Source organism: Chelmon rostratus, chromosome 4 (genome assembly GCF_017976325.1).
Source record: "Chelmon rostratus isolate fCheRos1 chromosome 4, fCheRos1.pri, whole genome shotgun sequence".
Lineage (NCBI taxonomy): Eukaryota > Metazoa > Chordata > Actinopteri > Chaetodontiformes > Chaetodontidae > Chelmon > Chelmon rostratus.
The window spans coordinates 21,974,295-21,994,039 of record NC_055661.1 but is presented as its reverse complement, the minus strand read 5'-3'; the positions used below and the strand labels follow the sequence as shown (position 1 = coordinate 21,994,039).

Genomic DNA, 19,745 nt, shown 5'->3' with positions numbered 1-19,745 from the left:
GCAGCGCTGTGAACCAGGTGAGCCAGTGCAGGCAGGGACGACACCATCTAAAGGATTAATGGTCTCAGGGGAAGCCAAGGTAAGCCTGCTGCTCCTGCTTGACATCTTTGTACTTGTAAGAGCACAAAAATTAGCCAGGCAATGCAGTGAGTAATGGCCAGGGTGCTTCCATCAGTCCCATTTAACAATGCACGCAAAGGCAACAGATGAAAATGCAGGGAGAGGAAGGAGTATATGTTCTCTTCTGGGCATGTGCATAGGAGGCTTTCATCACATGAGGCTACTGTTGTGCATGCAAATTACATACACTAAACATAACTTTTATTCCTTGATTTCTTTTGACAGTATCAACCCTTATGGCATTTGTTGACATAAACAGACAAATAAACAATGGACTAGACAATTTAATACTACAAATTATGCAACTTCAGTGACATATAATAATTGAGGTTAATTAAGGTTTTGACTTGAGTCACCATTGACCTGTCAGCGTTGTATCTGACATGAAGTGAAGCTGACCTCGGCCACTGTAAAAAGCTACCATGGGGCCTACAGGGCGTGGCACTCAAAAGATAGATCACTATAGGTATAACTACTACGCTTTCAATATATATTTCCAGGCACAGCAATTGTCATTATTTTTTAAAAACTCTTTCCTTTCTCACTTTAATTTTGCAACTATGTGTCCTCCTTAGAATCTGTGTCTTATTTATGACTTATTTTATGTATTATAAAAATCAAAATTCAATCAAAAAATCAGTTAGGCACTGCTGATTGTACGGTAGCTGCTATTTGTGTGTATTCCCCATGCAGCCTCCCTTCCACCTGATTTATAAACAATGATGGGAAAGTATGTATTATGTATGTATTTTCCCAGACAGATATAGGGCCATAATAAAAACCAGGGACAACGTATCATGATGAGTGCTGCCAGTGGTCTAGACTTAGGTGTGCCTGGGCTCCTCCAGATGTTTGCGTACTGTACCATACAGACATGACTCCTCATCCTACTCGGCAGAGAGTTATGTCTCAACAAACACAAAATGTCTTAAGACACATGGTTTCACAACATGCTCAGAATTTTGCATGTGCACACAAACATTCATACACACTCACAATATGCACCCCTGAACAAGATCACCCGAGAAACTGCAAGGATAAAGCAAATGTCAGAGCCTATGCTCTATGAGTCTATGACCTGTATATTATTTAGAATAAGGTACACTTTTTCACAAGCCTGCCTCAGTTGTTATTGCATCCAAGAATTAATCCATATTTAAAATTTTTGTTCTCTCACAATGAATCCATTCAGCGAACTATTCTAGCTGCAAATATAGTAAAAATATGCTGGATATGCTACGTTTGTATGATTTTGACTTCAGTTTGGCAAGGTCATACTTGCTGTAAAATTCAATTGTACATATTCAATCGTACAAAAGGAAAAAAAATGGAGCTGCGCATCATAATCTGTGTGGATGGATTTGGTATCAGAATCCAACAAAGTCTTCATACACCTGCTTCCCAAGGACAAACTACTGGTGGCTGTACCCTACTATGTGTAAAAATGTCACCATTTCCTTTGGCACTTCACTGCTGTTGTAAACAATGGCTCTTTGATAATTGTTTTCACATATTTCTGAAGGTGTCTTTCTGACTTCTTCACGGACAAACTGTGTTTGTAATAGCTAGCTAAGCAAATAAGATATAACCGTTTTTTGGACAATATGTTTTTAATCTTTTAAATGCCTCACATAATGTAAAAAGTTAGATTATCCTCTTGCACAGTCTGCACTTTATTTAATTTTTTCATCATTAATTAAGTTAAAGCTAAGCATCTTTTCTTCTACAGTGTCCTAAAACATACCCAAAAACCAGTCCAGTGCATCCTGTGAAAACTCCATATTCCTACAAAAGCACAGCCTAAACTGTCTCTCTTCAGGTTGAGAATACAGAATCCTTCTTGGCAGGAACGGGCGGATGGATGGACGAAGGAATGAAGGGATGAGGGGTGATAGAGGTCTCCCAGCTGTCTAAGACCCGGGCTCGTCCCAGCACACTGGTTCCCACTAATGACCAGAGGCCCTGAATTCCTGCGACTCCCCTGGGAGAACAGCTGCTGCCATCCCCAGCTTCTCTGCAGGCTTTGAAGGGGACGTGGCAGCAGTTGAGCTGGCTGCGATCCTGCCTAGCAGAGCAGCAACTCAGGGATGGGGACACACAGGCTTGTTGTGCCAGCAGGGTGGCTAAGCCTGCTGAAACCCTATCCAGCCAATTACTCCCTCTGAATGCCAAGCTGGCTCTCTAATGGAGAAACTGGGGACCACACGCTGTTAGGTCCTCTCACAGGTTTACAGGTTTTACAGGTAAGCAGTAACACTCCCACTTCAGGTCAGCCACTTTTTTTCAGTCCATCCTGACAGTTGGGGCTAAACGGGGAGAAGAGCTCAGTTTGATTCTCTCCAAACCAATTTGTTTAAAATGACAAATTCCTTTTAGAGCTCTTGTTTCTCTCTGTCTTCCATCCACTCACACATAGCCCCTGGTTAGGCTTACCCTTTAGACTATTTGCAGAGAGAGAGAAACTCTTATATAGAAAAGTAGTGAAAATGGCCAGGCTAGAGGGAGTGGATGCCTATGGTTAGACTACCTAATCATTCTGTCCACGTTCCTACTGTTCTGATAAGCAGCACAGTGCCTCCAGTGAGCCTTCCCTCCATCGACGGCATACATATACTTTAACACAGCTAATTTGTGCAAGTCTTGCAGCACTTGCACACCATTTAGAGATACACTTCAGATTTCACTAGAGAACCAGTGGACCGTATGGCGGGATGGAGGTCAGAATAAATAGAGCTGCTACAACCCAGGAGAAATAAATTTAAAATATGTATTGTTTCAGCAACCATTGTTCCCTGTCAAAACTGTTGAAGTAGCAATCAGCATTACCATTACTGAAAATGTATTGTAGCAGCTGTTGATAAATGCAATATAATGGAAATAGTTTTGCTGTGCCACAAAATCAACAAAAAAGCTTACATCTAATTAAGTTCTTTCATTTAATATTAAAGCAATACCTGAGTTTTTCTACGGCATTTTTAAACGACAGGACCCCAACAAATTGAATCAGAAAGAAATATGGAATTACAGGCTGAGAAAATTCATTTTGTTACACGTGACAGCTTCTGGACTGTTCTTTTTTCCTCTGTGTTTACAAAACAATTTGTGAGAGTTCGCTGAACCAACTTTGCTCTAACAATGTGTTATGAGACAGAGAAAAACAAGAGAGAATCAATAGGACTTGTGGTCATGTATAATTTGCAGGGCCAGCACCTGGCTGCCAACAAATAAAGATTTTTTTTCCTGCACGATGCATTCAAGGATATTGGACAATTTTGTTGGAGGTAGGCGGTTATTTTCGCCAAATCCTGGCTGCAGGTCAGCTGAAATGATTGAATCTCTGTAAGCTCTGTGGGTGCACACAGCACTGTCCCCATGTAAACAGGAGGCCTGAATGTGTTCTTCACACTTCTTTGCATGTTGTGTTTATATCCATGCACAAGCTCAGCTGAGACACACTGACAAACTGCACCTTGCAGAAGTCATAGCCAAACCACATTGGCGGTAAAATAAATCTTTTTAATTGCATGGAGAGTAGTGTGCGATTCTCAGCATTTTCTCTGCGTACAATCTTCCTCCAACCATGCACTATGCGATTGTGTTTGTGTGTGTCAGGTTGGTTGGCAGGCTGTGAGGCTGCCTTGGCTAGTCAGAGAGCTCCTCTCCCTGAACCAGCTGGGCCCTCCTGCCTCCCTCCAAAGCAGTCAGTGCAGACCACATGGTCTCACCCCTACTCTGAAAGGTGCCATTCAGCCTCACACAGCTTGACACACATGGACACGCATACTAGCAGACACACACACAGAATGACACACATAGTGTACACCCAAGCCTTTACAGAGAAAATATTCAAAGCAACACCTTCTGCTGTCCACACACAGCAAACGAACCTGTTCAGCTGAGCCATCCACTAACACTGCTTAAACTCTAACCAGCCAGTGTTGCAAGTAAATGTTTTAGGTGGCAATTCTGCGGTGTCCCTTGTAAATATTTCATCAAATAATATACTTGAAATTAAACCTTTTATCTTATAATTTCTTAATCCAATATCCAATATGTACTTTATTTAATCAATATTGTAATTGTGCGTCTTTGTATTGTAATGACTTAAAAAAATAATTTTATTATGTTATGTTACAGTCTAAAAATACCCATTTGAGACCCAAATAATGACAAAAGTTATGGTGATTGTACTTCAGCATGATTTTATATGTCTACCACCATTCGCGTTTTCTACGAAAATAAGCATTCTAAATTTCAAAATCAGTTAAAGTTATTGTCAATTCTTCTGTATAATTGTAAATGTCATGTTATAAAAAACACTGTAGTGTTCACCTGCATATTCACTTCAAACATATTCATGTCACATCAGGTCTGCCTTTGTGTATAAAAGAGGGCTTTATTCGAACTTTGCATTGTCAACAGTGTTATTCTGCAAAACCAGTGAACTTTTGAACCGTGCCGCATTTGGCAGAGAAGGCGTTCGCTCTTTGAAGTTCGTTCCATCAGTCTCTCTGGACGAGGTCATTGATGTGGACAGAGATAAAGAGATGCTATAGAGAAAAAGCAAAGAGGAGGAGGAGGACGAAGAGGAGGAGAGAGAAGAGCAAGAGCAAGATGTTGGGAGGTCCAGGTCACATGGTGGGCCCCAGGACCTTGTGGTGGAGGTAGCGCACTTCCCCTGAGCTACATTTACCCTTTAGCTGCAGTCAGGCAAGCAGGCTGAGTGGACAGAGGTAGGTGGGGGGAGTGTGGGGGCACCGAGGGAATGAGAGAGAAAGCGAGACGAGTGAGCTGGAGAGAGAAACGTAGCATTGAATCTTAATGTCAGATCAGAGTTGAGCAGAGCGGTGAGGAGATCTCTCCTGCCAGCAGCGTACGTACACGCAACTGTATCAAGGGTAAAATATTGTGATCTTTGATTATTCCCTCTTTCACCTTTCATTAATGTTATCCAGATAGAAGGCAAGGCAGCTTGACATGCACACACGCACGCATAAAGGATTTCAGACACACTGGTGCGATAGCGCAGGATTTTGACAGAACCCTTTGTTTCCTCTGTGCTGTTGCTGTACATTGTTTCTCTGCAGTTGTAGGTCACATTCATTTCATACTGAGATGGAGGTGTCTGTGGACTGTTTTCAGCTTTTTATGTTCCGTTTGTGGGCTCATGTGATAAGAGCAGCAATAGGCAATTTGCCCTCATCACGTGCAATAAAGACAGAGAGGACTTTAATAAGGTGGTTACAAGTGGAATCGCACAAACGTACAATCACTGTCTCACACACAAATACACAATATACTATGTGAGGTGACTACAAGGAGGGTAGAAGCGACCACAGAAATTAAAAGAGGAGGGTGAGGTGGTGATTATGGTATGGCTGGGTGATTGAATTAATCATCACAATATTAATTAGGATAATTTCTTGATCTATCTTGATATATATTATTATATGTCAAATGCATGCTAAATCTCTAATAAACTGATTTTCAAAGCAGTGTTCTTCAAGAACTTTACAAACTACAAAGACAATAGACATTTGTAGAACTATAATGATAATCATAAAAATTACAAGCAAGATATGATTCGGATGAAACTAGATAAATTGATAGACACAACTGCATTATTGCCCAGGCCTTGGTGGGGGTGTGGCAAAATTAACATGGCAGGGTCTGTGCTTTGTTTGTTTTAATGGAATCAAATGGTACAAATAAAATTCTGTTTCACTGTCGTGCAGGGATCCCATTTCTCCAGATAAATAATTCAGATTGTACATGCTGGGAGGCCAAGAATAGACTCCTAAAATACCGGGATGGCGGGATGGAGGATGGGTGGGAGGATGGAAGGAAAGAGGGCCGACAACTATCGGAGGGGGCTGACAGCCAGCGAGCCGGGGACTTCGTCATTTCCTCTGCATCTCAACCTCCAGTCTCTCCTTGACCCGGGATAGGGAGCATCTCTTGATACCATTGCTGTACCAGCTCTCATTACACCCACGTTGCAGCCAAAACACGCTGTCCTCCTGTCTTACGCCTGATAGGCCCAGATTTAACATGTTCCTCCTGTCGTTGGCTGCTGGCCCCGCTGTCAGATTGGTCTTGTTAAACTGAGCTGCCACAGATTAAGAGACCCGATCAGATTAAAATGCCAAATCGCCTTGCAAAACCACTCCTCTCTCCAACAGTCGGAGTAAGATGGTCGCAGCAGTGCTTCAAGGTTTCACTTTAACATTCAGGAATCAGCCCTTGCTTCCAAGCCAGCGCATTAGGTTGATGTGTGCCAGCAGTCTAGGCAGGCAGCTGTTGAGGGCTGTACCTTTCCCTAAAGCACATTGTGCCGGCACTGCTCCCCGATTCCCTGATAACATTAATGCCAGGCAGATGTCCCTGAACTAGTGCAGACATTTTCTTAATATTAGAGTTGTAGACTGGCCTCTTTTCTTTGTCCCTACCGAATTTCTTGAAAATCTCCCGTGGCTTTTAAGAGCAACACAATATTGACCCACAATATCTTCCACATCAACAACATCCGAGCCATTCGCTTCCCTAATGGTAGGAAAATCAATAGGTAACGAATGGGCTTATTTATATTTCAAGCGATGATGTGCCATGTTTTGGGTTTTGTGACAAGTTTATTGCCGTAGGGGGATGCTGAAGAGCAACATTTGCAATACAATAATGAAAAAAAAAAACATGTCTGTGGATCTCTATCAGCTGTTGTCATTCTTCAGCAAATAACATCTGTTCCAGATGGAGATCTCTTCCTTATCAACACACTGCTCCACCTGTGTCATTAGTCTAAGTCCAAGTCAGTAGCTAATAAAGAATGAAAAGACAGCTCAGCCCCTCAGATCTCACGCAATGACTTCCTCCACTATCAAAGTGCTCTTTGAAGTTCACATTCTATAAAATTGGTTCAAGTGTCGGGTCAGAGTTCCTGCAGCCAAAGGTAATGCAGTCATCTGAAGCCTCACTGTTCTTTCTAGTTATTCCCCGGTGCAACCTAAGCTGTCTTTGTATTCTTTAGCAGGGGCCTTCTCTTATGTTTATTGCAAAGAGGCAATCAAGATGTGGCCTGTGTTTGGACCTGGCCACGAGCCCCGAAGAACTGAAATGTCTGGGGATACGCTTATTAACAGCTTTGAACAGAGACCCATTTGCCAATCATCCTTGACAATGCCGGTTCGCCTCATAGCCTCGTCGATGAGACAGGGGTCAGCGGAAAAGTCACAGAGGAAGGAAAAAGGAATAAAGGGACAGAAAAGACAAACAAAGCACACATTAGGTGAATGGATAATCCTGGTCGAAATACCAGGGTGGGATCTAAGGGATCTCGGAGAGGAATATAGGGCAAGTCTTAAATACAAACCCACATTACGAGTTACCATAGCAAGGCCAGGGCAGTCTGAGCGTTGACCACGTCAACACTCAGACTTCAGGAGGTAGTGCTGCAATAATGACTCGGTCAGGAATACACACACAGAGACACACACACGCACGCACGCACGCACGCACGCACGCACGCACGCACGCACGCACGCACACACACAAATACTTATGAATAATGTTAAAACACTCCTTCTTCCTTCATGAACCAAAGCAAAGGTTGCCCCAATCATCTTTTCGGCTGCCGCAGTTTTACAGTCCCAGAATGACTGCTTCTCTCTCCATTACCTCTGCACTCGTTTGACTGGCAGATGGGTGGAAAGACGGTGGATGGAGAGTGGGCGGGTGGGCAATCATGAGACTGTGTGTCACAGTGCGTGCGTGCTCGCAGCACTATTTGTCGTCTCAGCAGATGAGATGGGAAAGGCAGGTGAGACGTGGCTGGGCCTTATTTAAAAGCCTCTTTACGGTGCCCACTGAACCAACGTTGGCATTCCCTAATGGTGCATCACAGGCACGTCATCCCATGCTACTCCTCGTCATCCTTATGTCCTCTGTCCTTGTCTGTTGTCATTGCTTTAATGGCTGCTGCAGTTAGACATAACAATCCAACCCCAATTCTAAAAAGTTTGGAAAGTTTGGAAGTTTGGCTGAATAAAGTGTAAATAAAAATAGAACACAATTATTTGCAAATGATCTGTTTAAGGACAACAGTTTTACAAAGTGTTCCTCAGCTCCTGAGTAATATCCTTTGTACAATCATGTGTTCACAAAGTGGTGAACCTCGCTCCATCCTTGCTCGTTCCATTCCACAACTATCCAGTCTTTTGTTGCTGCTGTCCCAACTTGCTTGAAACATGTTGCTGGCATCGAGTTCAGAATAAGCAAATATTTAGAAAAATCAATGAAGTTGATGAGGGCTTTGTACTGTCTTCAATTGAGTGCATGTCAAAAAGGATTAGCATGTTATCACATTGTTTTATTTGTGTTTTAAACGGTGCCCCAACTTTTGTGAAATCGGGATTGTACATATCCCAATACCATACAGATTAAATGTTATGTAGAACTGTATTTTTGGCGTGCAGGACTACTAATCTCTGTTTAATCCACTGCTTCTGTATCTCAGTTTAAATCACTCAGTTGAAGCAGGTGTCCTTTCCAGTCCAATGTTAGCATGATGCAGTGATTTAAGTGAACAGCCTGGACTGACAGTGAGAGAGACAGAGGGTGATATGAAAGGCTAATGGAGTTAATATGCTGAGATGGAGAGATAGAGGTAAGGACAGGTTAGATTAGAAGGACAGACATGGAGATTTAGCTGAGTTACAGGTACTGGCTCTGAATACAGATCTAACTTTACAGTTGATTGTTTTAACTTTCTTTCTTGTTCCTCTAACTTTCTGATTTATACCTGCAAAGCTTAAATGCACTCCGAAATCTATTACTGTCCTCATGCATGCACCTGATGTGTAAAATTTGGATTTTATAAAAAATAAAATATATGAGCTGGCATTTTCATTTATCTGGTTGTGGCATATTGTTATATTCAATTTTCTCACAGTAAAGTGCTCCACAGACATTTTCAGAGTGAAATTACAGTGTGCTGTGTTGTGTATACAAAAATAAAGAGTGACTGCATTGCATATATTTTGAGTTCTCTTTCATACTGATTGAAAGGCATTTTCTTTCTGTCCATATCCTGAGGAGGAAAAAACTCATTTTTTTCTTTCGTGTCTCTTTCTTTGTCAACACTTATTTGCCCTGTCACGCTTTCTCTTGTGTTTGCTCTGTCTCTCATTTTTCGCTCATGTTCTTTTCATGTCCCCAGTCATGAGAGAGCCAAGATCATTTTCATATAATAGTCACCACAGAAAAAAAAACAACAAAAACAATTCTACATATTAAACCTGTAAGCACACAACAAGTGAGCCTTTACTTTCTGTTTGTTCAAATGGGTCAATGTTTGCGTGAGCAGCACTCATTTTTGTTTCTCTCTTGTCAGTTTTTGTATACACAAAAGCTCCAAATAGTCTTTGGCCTCTCTCCGTGAACAAACAGGACATTTTCTTTCCACATGGAGTGTAGGGAGCAAAGGTCTCACAAAATTAGGGCAGAGAATTCAGAGCTGGGCAGATGCCAGGCCGTGAAGAGAGCAAAACAAAATCTAAAATCTACTGCTGGCCTAAAAATGATCATACAGCCTGAAAAATACCTTAATAACGTCCTCGGATTTGTAGAAATTATTATTCCTTTGTTATTAATTCCTATGCTGTAAATATAGACTTCAGAAACCCAATATTGCACATCATGACACTTGTCTAACTCAGTCTAACTCAACCCCAAAGTGGGGAGTGGAGCTTGTATCTCTGATGTATGAGTGTTATATTTATATGAGTGTGTGTGTGTGTGTGTGTGTGCGCACATGTATTTGCCTATGTGCATGTGTCTCCAGTCTGCCCTAATCTCCACCCATCTGCTGGTGGACCTCCTCTCCCTGTTCAGAGGCCTGCCGTGCCCCGCCCGATCTGCCGTGCCTGACCTCTCTGTGGGTACGTACGTGTGTGTGTGTGTGTGTGTGTGTATGGTGGGCTGCTGCTTGATGAGCCTGGTTCATTATGAAGTGGTGTCATTAAAGCAGAGAGAAGGAGCAAACGGGTGATTGCAGTGATTTGGCAGAGGTTGCACAGACTCTGTCCTCCAATCAGAGCCCTCGCTTGGCCTCCTCCAGCTCCACTGCAATCACTGAGTACCAAGTCCATAGAGGACACATGCACGCACACACACACACACACACACACACACACACACACACACGTTTATCAGCCTTAGGTATGGGCTTGTCATTGGCATGTGCTTACACTGTGTGAAAGGTTTGTGCATATTTTTATCAATTAAAATGTTTTGCAAATATTTTATGATTAAGCTCAACCACAATGTTTAACTCAGCATTCAAAATCTGCAGGAATCCCATATTTACAAAATTTGGATTAAATTGAGAATGTTGAGGATCATGAAAAGACGCTTAACAATAGAATAAAAGGGCTGCTGAAAAATGCGCTACTTTAGAAGCTGCTTTCCTTGTAATGTACGGCACACAGGTTGGTGTCAGTGAATGGAAATGAAATGGCCAATAAACTGAAAAAGTTCGCAAAACAAAGTCTAAATAAGGAACGCCTTAAAAAGGTCAGTTTTCTTATTCATCTCCATGCCACTGCACTGTATGTATCCTAAGTGGGTTAGCATAGCAAGCCTCTTTGCTAATCTAGCACACACTGTGAATAGAAGGTTCTATGAAGTGTGTAATAGCACTGTGAGATTACTACTTGCATTCACAAACCCATAACAGGCAGCTACCTGGAAAATGAACAGTATAATATGACTGATACAGTTAAAAATCTGGCATGTAATTCCTTTTTTATTAAGATCATATCAACATGTTTACTCTGACATTGCAAATCTTTAAGTATATCCTGAACAGAATGTAGCATAACTGAACATCTCACAGTGGCCCATACTGTTGTATCTATAGAAGCTTTCTTAACTGATATCCAATGGTGGTCAAAAGATGAATGTGTCACAGGCTCTTGTATCAATACCATAATGATTTACTCTGTTTATTCACATTGAGATATCAGATTATTTTTATATGATGGCTTAAAAAATGACTACTTAAACATCAAAGCACTACATTTGCGTGGTACACAACTTATTATCACAGCAATGTGGACAACTACTGTACATCATCTGCGTGTTTTGATGTCTTCAAAAGGGACAGACAAAAAGGCCGGGGGACCAGAGGGGGATAAAGAGAGAGAGAACGATAGAGAGGGAGAATGAATTATAAAGTGTAGAGAATTGAGCACTAAATTGATCTGCAGTCTGTCTGTCCCCAAAGAGGTTGAAGTGCTGTAATGAGAATGGCAGACCAGATGCATACGGGGCCGTCTCTCCCCCATCTCCATCCCTCTCTGAAAGAAGACAAGTTTGTTTCTCAAGGTGATTGTTGCGGTGATAAGGGAGAGGGTGTTATTAAGGGTGACAGCGGAGGGGCTGAGAGGCAGTGGCTGACTGGATAACCTTGTCCCCATCCCCGCCTCGCTTCCTTCTGCATGAGCATCTCCACCACTGGCCTGCCCTGCCTGCTTGCTCGTCTGAACACAATCTGCTGGCTGGAATTACCTCCCAGCCCCAGGAAAACTAAACATGATTTCTGACCTTTCCTTTCTGTGTTCAACAGTAACCTTTGCTGATCCGCCTACGCTACGAGACCATCGCGAATGAACAAGGGATAGAGTGGAAGGGATGTGTGTGTTTTTAAAAAAGGGGAGTGAGGATGAATGTGTGTTTAACTGAATTTACGTATGTGTGCATATTTTAGCACCAATACCGGCAAACACTTGTACAAGATCATGCAATCAAACACGACAGCCCTGTAATAAATGCTGGCTTAGTGAAGCGTGCAATGTCCACATTTTCTTGTTAGCTCTTGTCATTTCTTATTTGTGACGTTGTACTTGCAATATTATAAGGTGTTTCTGTTATTTTGTCTACACACGGTTAGTAGCTGCTGCTTCCATCTGCGTATGTGCTGACCGAGTGTACCACAGAAGTTGCAGTAATAGTGTATTTTGTTGGAAAAAAGAGTACGAGACACTGTGTTTGCAGAAATACTGCATCTTTCAACTAGCTAAATTCATTACATCATCACTCTGCTTCCTCCTGTTGTTCTTTGCCGTGTCAGCAAGTTTTGCATTGGTATTATCATTAGTAGTTTGTTAGATAAGGCTAATTGATCTCCACCTACCCTGTGTATTAACGAATTGTTGTGATCTACTTCTTCCACTGACTCTGCATAACTCCGACAGCCTCAGCACAATCTGACCCTCAGGAGCAAAGCACATCCCTCTAGAAATGATTTCATCATCTCTTTCTCTCTCTCTCTCTCTCTCTGTTTGTCTGTTGCTCTCCCACTTTTTCTCCCCTCGTCTGTCTTCTGTAAACCTAAATTCACCCCACCCCTCCCCTTCAAAACAAACCAGCCTGTGCTGATGTGAGGGTAAATTTAAAAGCTTACAGGCAGGGTGACCTGAACATCCCAGGCCAGCTTGGTGGACTTAGCAGACTGAACTCTGGGCTAGCTGAGGCCTGTACATCGGTATTGTTTGTGTAAGAGCACCAGAGGGGATTTGGACAAGGAGCGTGAGCTCTGAATGTGTGACCCACAGCTGGCCTTACCATTGGATTAGCTCACCCTGATCCCCACAACCTCTGAACATGCTCCCTACTATTTCAAGATCTCTCCATTTATGCCCAGCCAAGCACATTGTGACCAGTAATCTATGTTTTCTTCTCTCCAAAGGGAGAAGATATACTGTTCAGCTTTTTGCTTTGCCCCTGCCGCCCCTCCCTCTCAGCTGGTTTATCCACACTTTGCTGTGTTTATTTTGCACTCTCTCTCCAACATTCAGTCTCAGTACAAATTCCCCTCTTTCACCTCTCTACTCTCACCATTCGTCTTTTCACCCCTCATTCCTCTCCCTCTAACTACCCCTCTCTCCTTCATTCCTCCTCTTTTCTAAAGGGGATCAGTGGAGCTTAGAGGCCTTCCTGCTTGGTTCATTACTGAGCTGCTCTGACATGGGGAGCTCATCTCTCTAGTAAGAAAAGGAGAACGCCACTGATGTTTAATACATGGACCACTCTGTTGTCTTTCACGCCAGATAAATTCATCATCAAAAACTGAGCGCAGAACAGCAACAGAGCATGTAAACCTGCTCTCTCAATCTAGATTCCCAATCTTTCTTTCTTTCTTTGTTTTTCTTTTTTGTCCTCACTCTCCATTTAACTTATTGCTTCTCGCTCTGGTTCTGTCTCTCTCTCTCTCTTTGTTCCGTCACATCTCAGTGAACTGGAGCAAACCTTTTCATTGTCCTTCAGTTGGAGTAAACACACAAACACAATGCAACGCCGCTTCTTGGCGCGCAACATGAAACACAGCTCATGAAAAGAAAATTGACCCATTACATTCAGCATATGTGTACACTGTGTGTGAGTGTGTGTGCGTGCATGTGTGTAAATATACAACCTGTATTAGACATGCCTGTGTGTGCACACATGTGTTCCTATTATCACGTACATCAAACGTCCCACTGTGTGTCTGTGTATGTGTGTGTGTGTGTGAAAGAGAGAGACGGAGGGGGAGACAGAGAGAGAGAGAGCGAGAATGTGAGTGTATGTGTGTGTCGGAGCCGTATGGGTATGAATGTGTTTGCCTGTTTGTCCTCTCTGTGTGGGTGTGTGCGTGGGCGGCAGGCCTGCCTTGATAATGCCAGAGCCTGTTTCTAACCCAGGCCATCTCAGTGGGCTGTAGCTCTAGCTGTGCCAAGCAGGCCTGCTGCAACACCAACAGAGCCCAAGCTGACAGTTAGCCTGCTCCTCTCTCTGCTTTCTGGACAATCTCTGAGCTCGAAACTTTGACAATGGGTTAATCTGAGAGATGTGAAGAGCAGCGAAGGAACAAAAAATGCATAACAGAAAAACAAGTTAGCCCGAGAGCAGCACGGCTCTTTTAAGATGATCTTAAAAAAAGGATGATATAAAAGAAAATCATATGGCCACAAAAAAAGAAACAAGGACGGGAAGATAGTAATGGTGGAATGCTGAGGGGGGTGCCGCTAGTAAGGGGTTTAGGACAAAATCAAAGTGGTTAAAGCTGATTTATCCTGTGTAAGGACGCCAAGCCCTCTAAGGAGGCACTGAACAGCCCTTCAAAAATGAAATATCAGCAGCAGTCAGTGCCAGTCATCAGTGCCATGTGTGATGGAAAATCAATCTATTTCATATCAGAGACCTGCGAGGAGAAAATGAGAGAGACAGGTCCCTGCTGCCTCCTCGCTGCGCCTCTTTAAACGTCTTCCCAACAGAAACATCCCAGAACGGTTTGCGTCATCAGTGACGGAGACGTTCACGGTGCTGGTGGCTCAATGTGTAACGGCTGCTGTTCTGCTAGATTAGGTAGGTGATTGGCCATTAATATTCATTTCACAGTGTGTCTTTGTTAGGCGGCAGCAGGGGCTGACAGAGTGTTTGGATGGATTTACTCTACCGTTTATTTCCCTTTAATTTCTATAGGCGAGGTGGTTTACTCATATGGCCTCAGTAAAGCTACCAAGTGGCTAGGTGTACTGTACTTTTTACAGATCAGGTGAAAGTTATGAACATCTTCAACAGAGAACTGCTCAGTTTTGATCAAATGTGCAAGAGTCATCAAATATTGAGTGGAATTAGCTATAAGAATACATACTATTGTCTTTCTGTTTGACGACTATGGGCAGGCCGTTTCAATTTCTTTCTGAAACAGTAACCAGGGAAAGTACACTGATCTGGTCTGTCTGGTCTTAATAACAGCAGAGAGTTGCTCCTTGAGGAGCGCAGGTCCAGTAGGCATAAAACCACAGTAACAGGTCTTTCCCTAATGGACGGCCAACTAGCACAGGTGATCTGAACAGTCCCCCTCATAATGAGATTAAGGGACTAATTAGTATGACTGTGTGTTGTACTGTGACAGTGTTCACTGAGGAATATATGGCCCCTATCGGACTAGCAGCGTGGCCCCTGAGAGAGCAGGCCAGAGTGGGTCTGTCCCTGGTGTCCCCCCCTCCACTGCACTGAGCAGCTAATTAATATTTTTTGCATTCGCCCTTCCAGATCCAGTACACCGGGCTGAGTTGTAGTCCTGAAGTTTTTGATCTGGATTCTGCCAGTCAAAAATCTTAATAACTAAAATTATATCCTAGCAGTTTTTGCAATGTGTAATAAGGACAGCAATAATTACACAACCCTGAAATTACAGAGAGCACAATGAAATCGTCTCCACTATTTGACAGCAAATAGTGGAGCTCAGGCTTGCAAAAGTAGGGCATGGAGGAGCTTCAGCAGCACAGTGCACCAGCTAACAGTAGCAACAGCAGCTAAAGAGAGAACCAGATATGGAGAAAGCCAAAATTATCTTTGCCAATGCTAATCACAGAAAGAATTCAAGCCAGCAAAATCAGAAGCAGGGTGAGAATGCAAGATTTAAAAAATGAAATTGAGATCCATTCCCCTCCGCACATTCCCTGGCTGTCTCCCCCTTTCCCTTCTACCTCCTACCCCGTTAAAGTCACGCTAGTGTTTGATTGCCCCTGCGGCGCCACTCTGACCTGTTCATTTAAGATGATGTGCAACTCTCAGGACTGTTCCAGCGCTCATTTGTTTCTCAGTGGGGTCCCCACGGCTGGCCAGTAAGAGGACCCCATACTGACCAAAGTGCCCTGGGAGCTCTAAAACCGGCCACTCAAACCAAGTAAAGAGACAGCTGAGTGTCATTGTTAATGTGGACACACAGCAGCACAATGGTAAAATCAATGGAGCTATAGGGGACATCAATCTTGACAGCACAAGACCCTTTTGCTTGTCTCCCCACTCCCCTAAAGCTCTAAATGAAAGAGAGAAGGAAGAAAAGAAAAAAGAAAGAAAGGGAGAAAGAAAGAAAGAAAGAAAGAAAGAAAGAAAGAAAGAAAGAAAGAAAGAAAGAAAGAAAGAGCAAAAAAAAAGAAAACTTGGAGGACTGACAATGATGTTTATTGTCCTTTCCTCCATTTATCTCAAGAGGTTATGCTGTCCTTTGAAGATTGTGTGCATTTGACAGGCAGCCAAAGTGGCCAGCCATCCTAATTCACCCAAAACAGGCAGAGGTTTTTAGGTAAAGCCTCAGAAGTGCAGCACAGCAGCTGTATGCAGTTGGCATCATGCTTGCATTTTCTCTCCCTGCGTCTTTTTCACTTCCAGGTCTCTCTCTCTCCTTCCCTTGGATGAGAGAGGCAAAAAACAGTGTTCCTCCTTTAACCAACAAAAAGGCACTTGGCTTTGTTACGGGGTGACATATGAGATGCTCACCAAAAAACAACGGCAAGGTTCATTATCTCTGCCACTGACTTGAAGGATGCCTCCTCATCCCATTAACATATATGCAGATAGGCAGTGAGTAAATGAAAGCCTCCAAAAACAGGAGAGATCAAAGACGTCAGAATTAAGGCCAAGTAATGAGGATCTTGGCAAGAACCCTGCAAATTTATTGATTGTTTGGCAAGCTGTATGTACTCCTGCTCTATTTTCCGCTCCCTCTATACCATTTACTCGCGTTTCCAATGCACACAGACCAAGCAGTGTGGGCTTTAACATGTGGCCCATTTTGCCTGGCTATGGCTTTGAGTATTGAGCCTAATCACTATATAATTTACTGTGCAATGATAATGTACTTGGCATAGTGAACAATAATTGCAGCAGGGAAGCCTATCAGAGCCCTACAAACTTTCAATAACACAGACTCTTTAATCAATTACAGTAAAGGGCACACACAGGATGAGACTCTGTGAGATTGATCCGCAAACCCAGTAGATTTAAACTGGAAACAAGCACAAGAGATACAATCTGTATGAGTTGAGATGACAGACATTACTACTACAATCTGTTATAAACTGCTACAAGCTGAGAGACAAGCTGTCAAACCAAAATGACATGTTTAATATACATTCAGACATCGTTTGGTTTCAGCTATTTGGAAAACTTTGTTTGCAATGATCAAACTGCTAACATTGTGTATGTAAGTGCAGCAACATGAGAACAAAAGGAATTGGGATAAGATAAAAAAGAGTGTTGGCTTAAGAAATATTGCATTGAGAGCAGTGGAACAGATGAGATCAGAGGGAAAGAATGAAAAGAATTAGCCTAGATAAGGCAGATGAAAAGGGACATGAATAAATGATGAAGAAAAGAAGACAACTACCTCCACGGCTCTCGCTGTCAGCCGGTTTCACCTGGATGGGGCGAGTCATCTGGAGGAGAGAGAAGAAAGAGCAACAGAGAGGTTAGCGCTGGCGACTCGAGCTGTCGTTGGTACAGCAAGAGGCCACAAACCAAAGGTGTCAAGGCCCTCCCTCCCATACTAATAGCTGTTCTGCGATACTGATCAAAGTGCTTTGGCCGGAGAGGAAACCAAAACACCATCATGCAACTAAGTTGACTTGACACTATAGTGTTTCTGCAGCCGGTTATTCAGTGTAAAACAACTCAGCTCTCTTTCACACAGGGTGTGTGTGTGTGTGTGTGTGTGTGTGTGTGTGTGTGTGTGTGTGTGTGTGTGCCTGTATGTCCGTTCACGTTTGTGGTATTTCATGACAGGTGTATGGAGAAGTTGCAAGGCTGCATATGTGTGTCTGAGTGATAGAGGCCGAGGCAGTCCTAATAAAAGTGAATCCAGCCACAGGAGGAGAGAAATCAATGCAGGCCTATTGATCCAGGCCCTTGGGCTGTGGAGAGTGTCTGGCTGGGAAGGATTCTCTGGTTAGGAGGCTCACTCTAATCCACTGGACCCTGATAAGAATGGCATTGCCTGGATTAGATGCCTCTGTCATCACAGTCTTTGTGTCACGCTCTCCTCCTTCCCCAATTCTAACTCCTTCTTTTTTCATTATTGTTGTTCAACTTGAACAATTTCACCAGACTTGGTGCACGATTTGCTAGGAGGAAAAGTTTCAAAGATGTATCTGGGATTTGCAATATGTCGGTTTCGGCTGCAGGACTGTTCTTTTAATTGAATTTGCCTGCGAGTCACATATTAGCACACATATTGTTTACATACCGATCCCCAGACACATGTACAATATGTATACATTTACTGTTGCAGAATATAAAGCTTACAAGATCATTTTTGTGCAATGATCTGTTGCCGGTGCCCCTCCTCCCACGATTCATTCCAAAACAAATAGATTTAACCGTAAAAAAAACACACACATTTTAATGAAATTGGGGCCAAAAGTGGCACAAATTTATAACAAGGTTACTGGAACATAAAAGCCACCTCTCACCACACACAGCCATTTACGGTAACCATTTCTAGCTGCTATTTAAGCATCTTTTTATTGCTAGAAACTATTTGCCATTACCGGGAATCCCAGTCAGACCACTTAAAACCATCCAGCGCTGATATCTTTATACCTACAGTACATATGTATATTTTGTTCCATCTCCCTGTCATGTATCTCTTTTTCTGTTAGATTCCAGAGCAGGGCTGAAAAGGTCAGATTTAAAGACAGGGCAGTCCAATAAAAGCATGACATGTTCAAGGAGAAACACCATAATGGGATTTTAAAATGTCTTAATAACATGCTGATATATGGGGGAGAGGCCCAGGCCCGATTCATTAAGTGCTAAATGTATCCATTTTCACCTTGAGGAACTGAGTAACCTTCCCTCACTGAAATTATTCCATAAATTTACCCATCGTAAATAATAACTAGCACCGGCTGAGTCTTTGTAGGAAAACAGGGAGGATGTTATGCTTGTGAAGGTTGAGGTTTTAGCTTCTTGTTTCTTGGCTCACTCCCCATCCTTCTCCCTCCCATCTACAAGTGCTTTCTTTCCCTTGTACAACACAAGCAAAGTAACCCTACAGTATGCTAATGCCAAGCCACAGGGCGCACTGCTCCACAGCATGTACGGATAGATTACAGAATCAACCGCGACACTATCGCACACGTGTTTCAAAGCAACCTCTGAGACAGAAACACCTCCAAATGGGGGGGAGAAAAACATCCGCAAGACAAATTCACCGATAACTTTACAACCCTCTGCTCCTTCACAACAACACAGGAAATCTTTGAATTTGTCTTTGACATGTCAGACGGACAAAAGATGCTTCCATCCTGCCAGTTGATTTTCAAATGCACGATGGAGGAGGCCAAATCCGCGGCTGTGGCTCCTCTACCAGGCTATGATCTCAGCCGTCTCTGCAGGGTGCCTGTGTGTGGGAGGCAGCTCTCTCTAAAGCTAGTTACTGTTCAGCCTCCAACATGCCAGCTTAATGGTCTATTTATTTGCCCGAGAGCAATGCATTATGGTCCTGAACAGTCACCACTGATTGGCTCTCAGTTTGTTCCATTCCCGTTGAACACATACGAAAAAAATTGTGTAATTCCAGCAGAAATTAAGTGTACATTGCAAAGCACACTTGTACTATATGCATGCTCACACATGCACAGTCTGGTAACTTTAAGTAAAATGTATTAAGTGCTGCTGTTGCCAAGGAGACCATTCATTAACTCCAGATAATGTGGGGCACATTTTCACTCAGTCGTTTGTGGGCTGGAGCTAGCAGCCTCTCAACCCAACCACAACGAACAGAGTGAAACAGTCACTGCTCC

At 43.0% G+C, this 19,745-nt stretch overlaps 1 protein-coding gene across 21 annotated transcripts in view; it reads right to left on the bottom strand.

Moving 5' to 3' along the window:
* celf5a (cugbp, Elav-like family member 5a) overlaps positions 1–19,745 on the bottom strand; it is a 176,179-nt gene that overhangs the window by 61,722 nt on the left and 94,712 nt on the right. For 12 of the 21 annotated variants that reach the window (XM_041935672.1, XM_041935679.1, XM_041935688.1 and 9 more), the window contains exon 3: positions 17,330–17,378. In XM_041935672.1, the coding sequence (XP_041791606.1) occupies positions 17,330–17,378 (49 nt within the window). Of the gene's footprint in view, positions 1–17,326; positions 17,379–19,745 lie in introns of all 21 variants that reach the window. The other 9 variants (XM_041935675.1, XM_041935684.1, XM_041935677.1 and 6 more) reach the window with 1 other exon arrangement.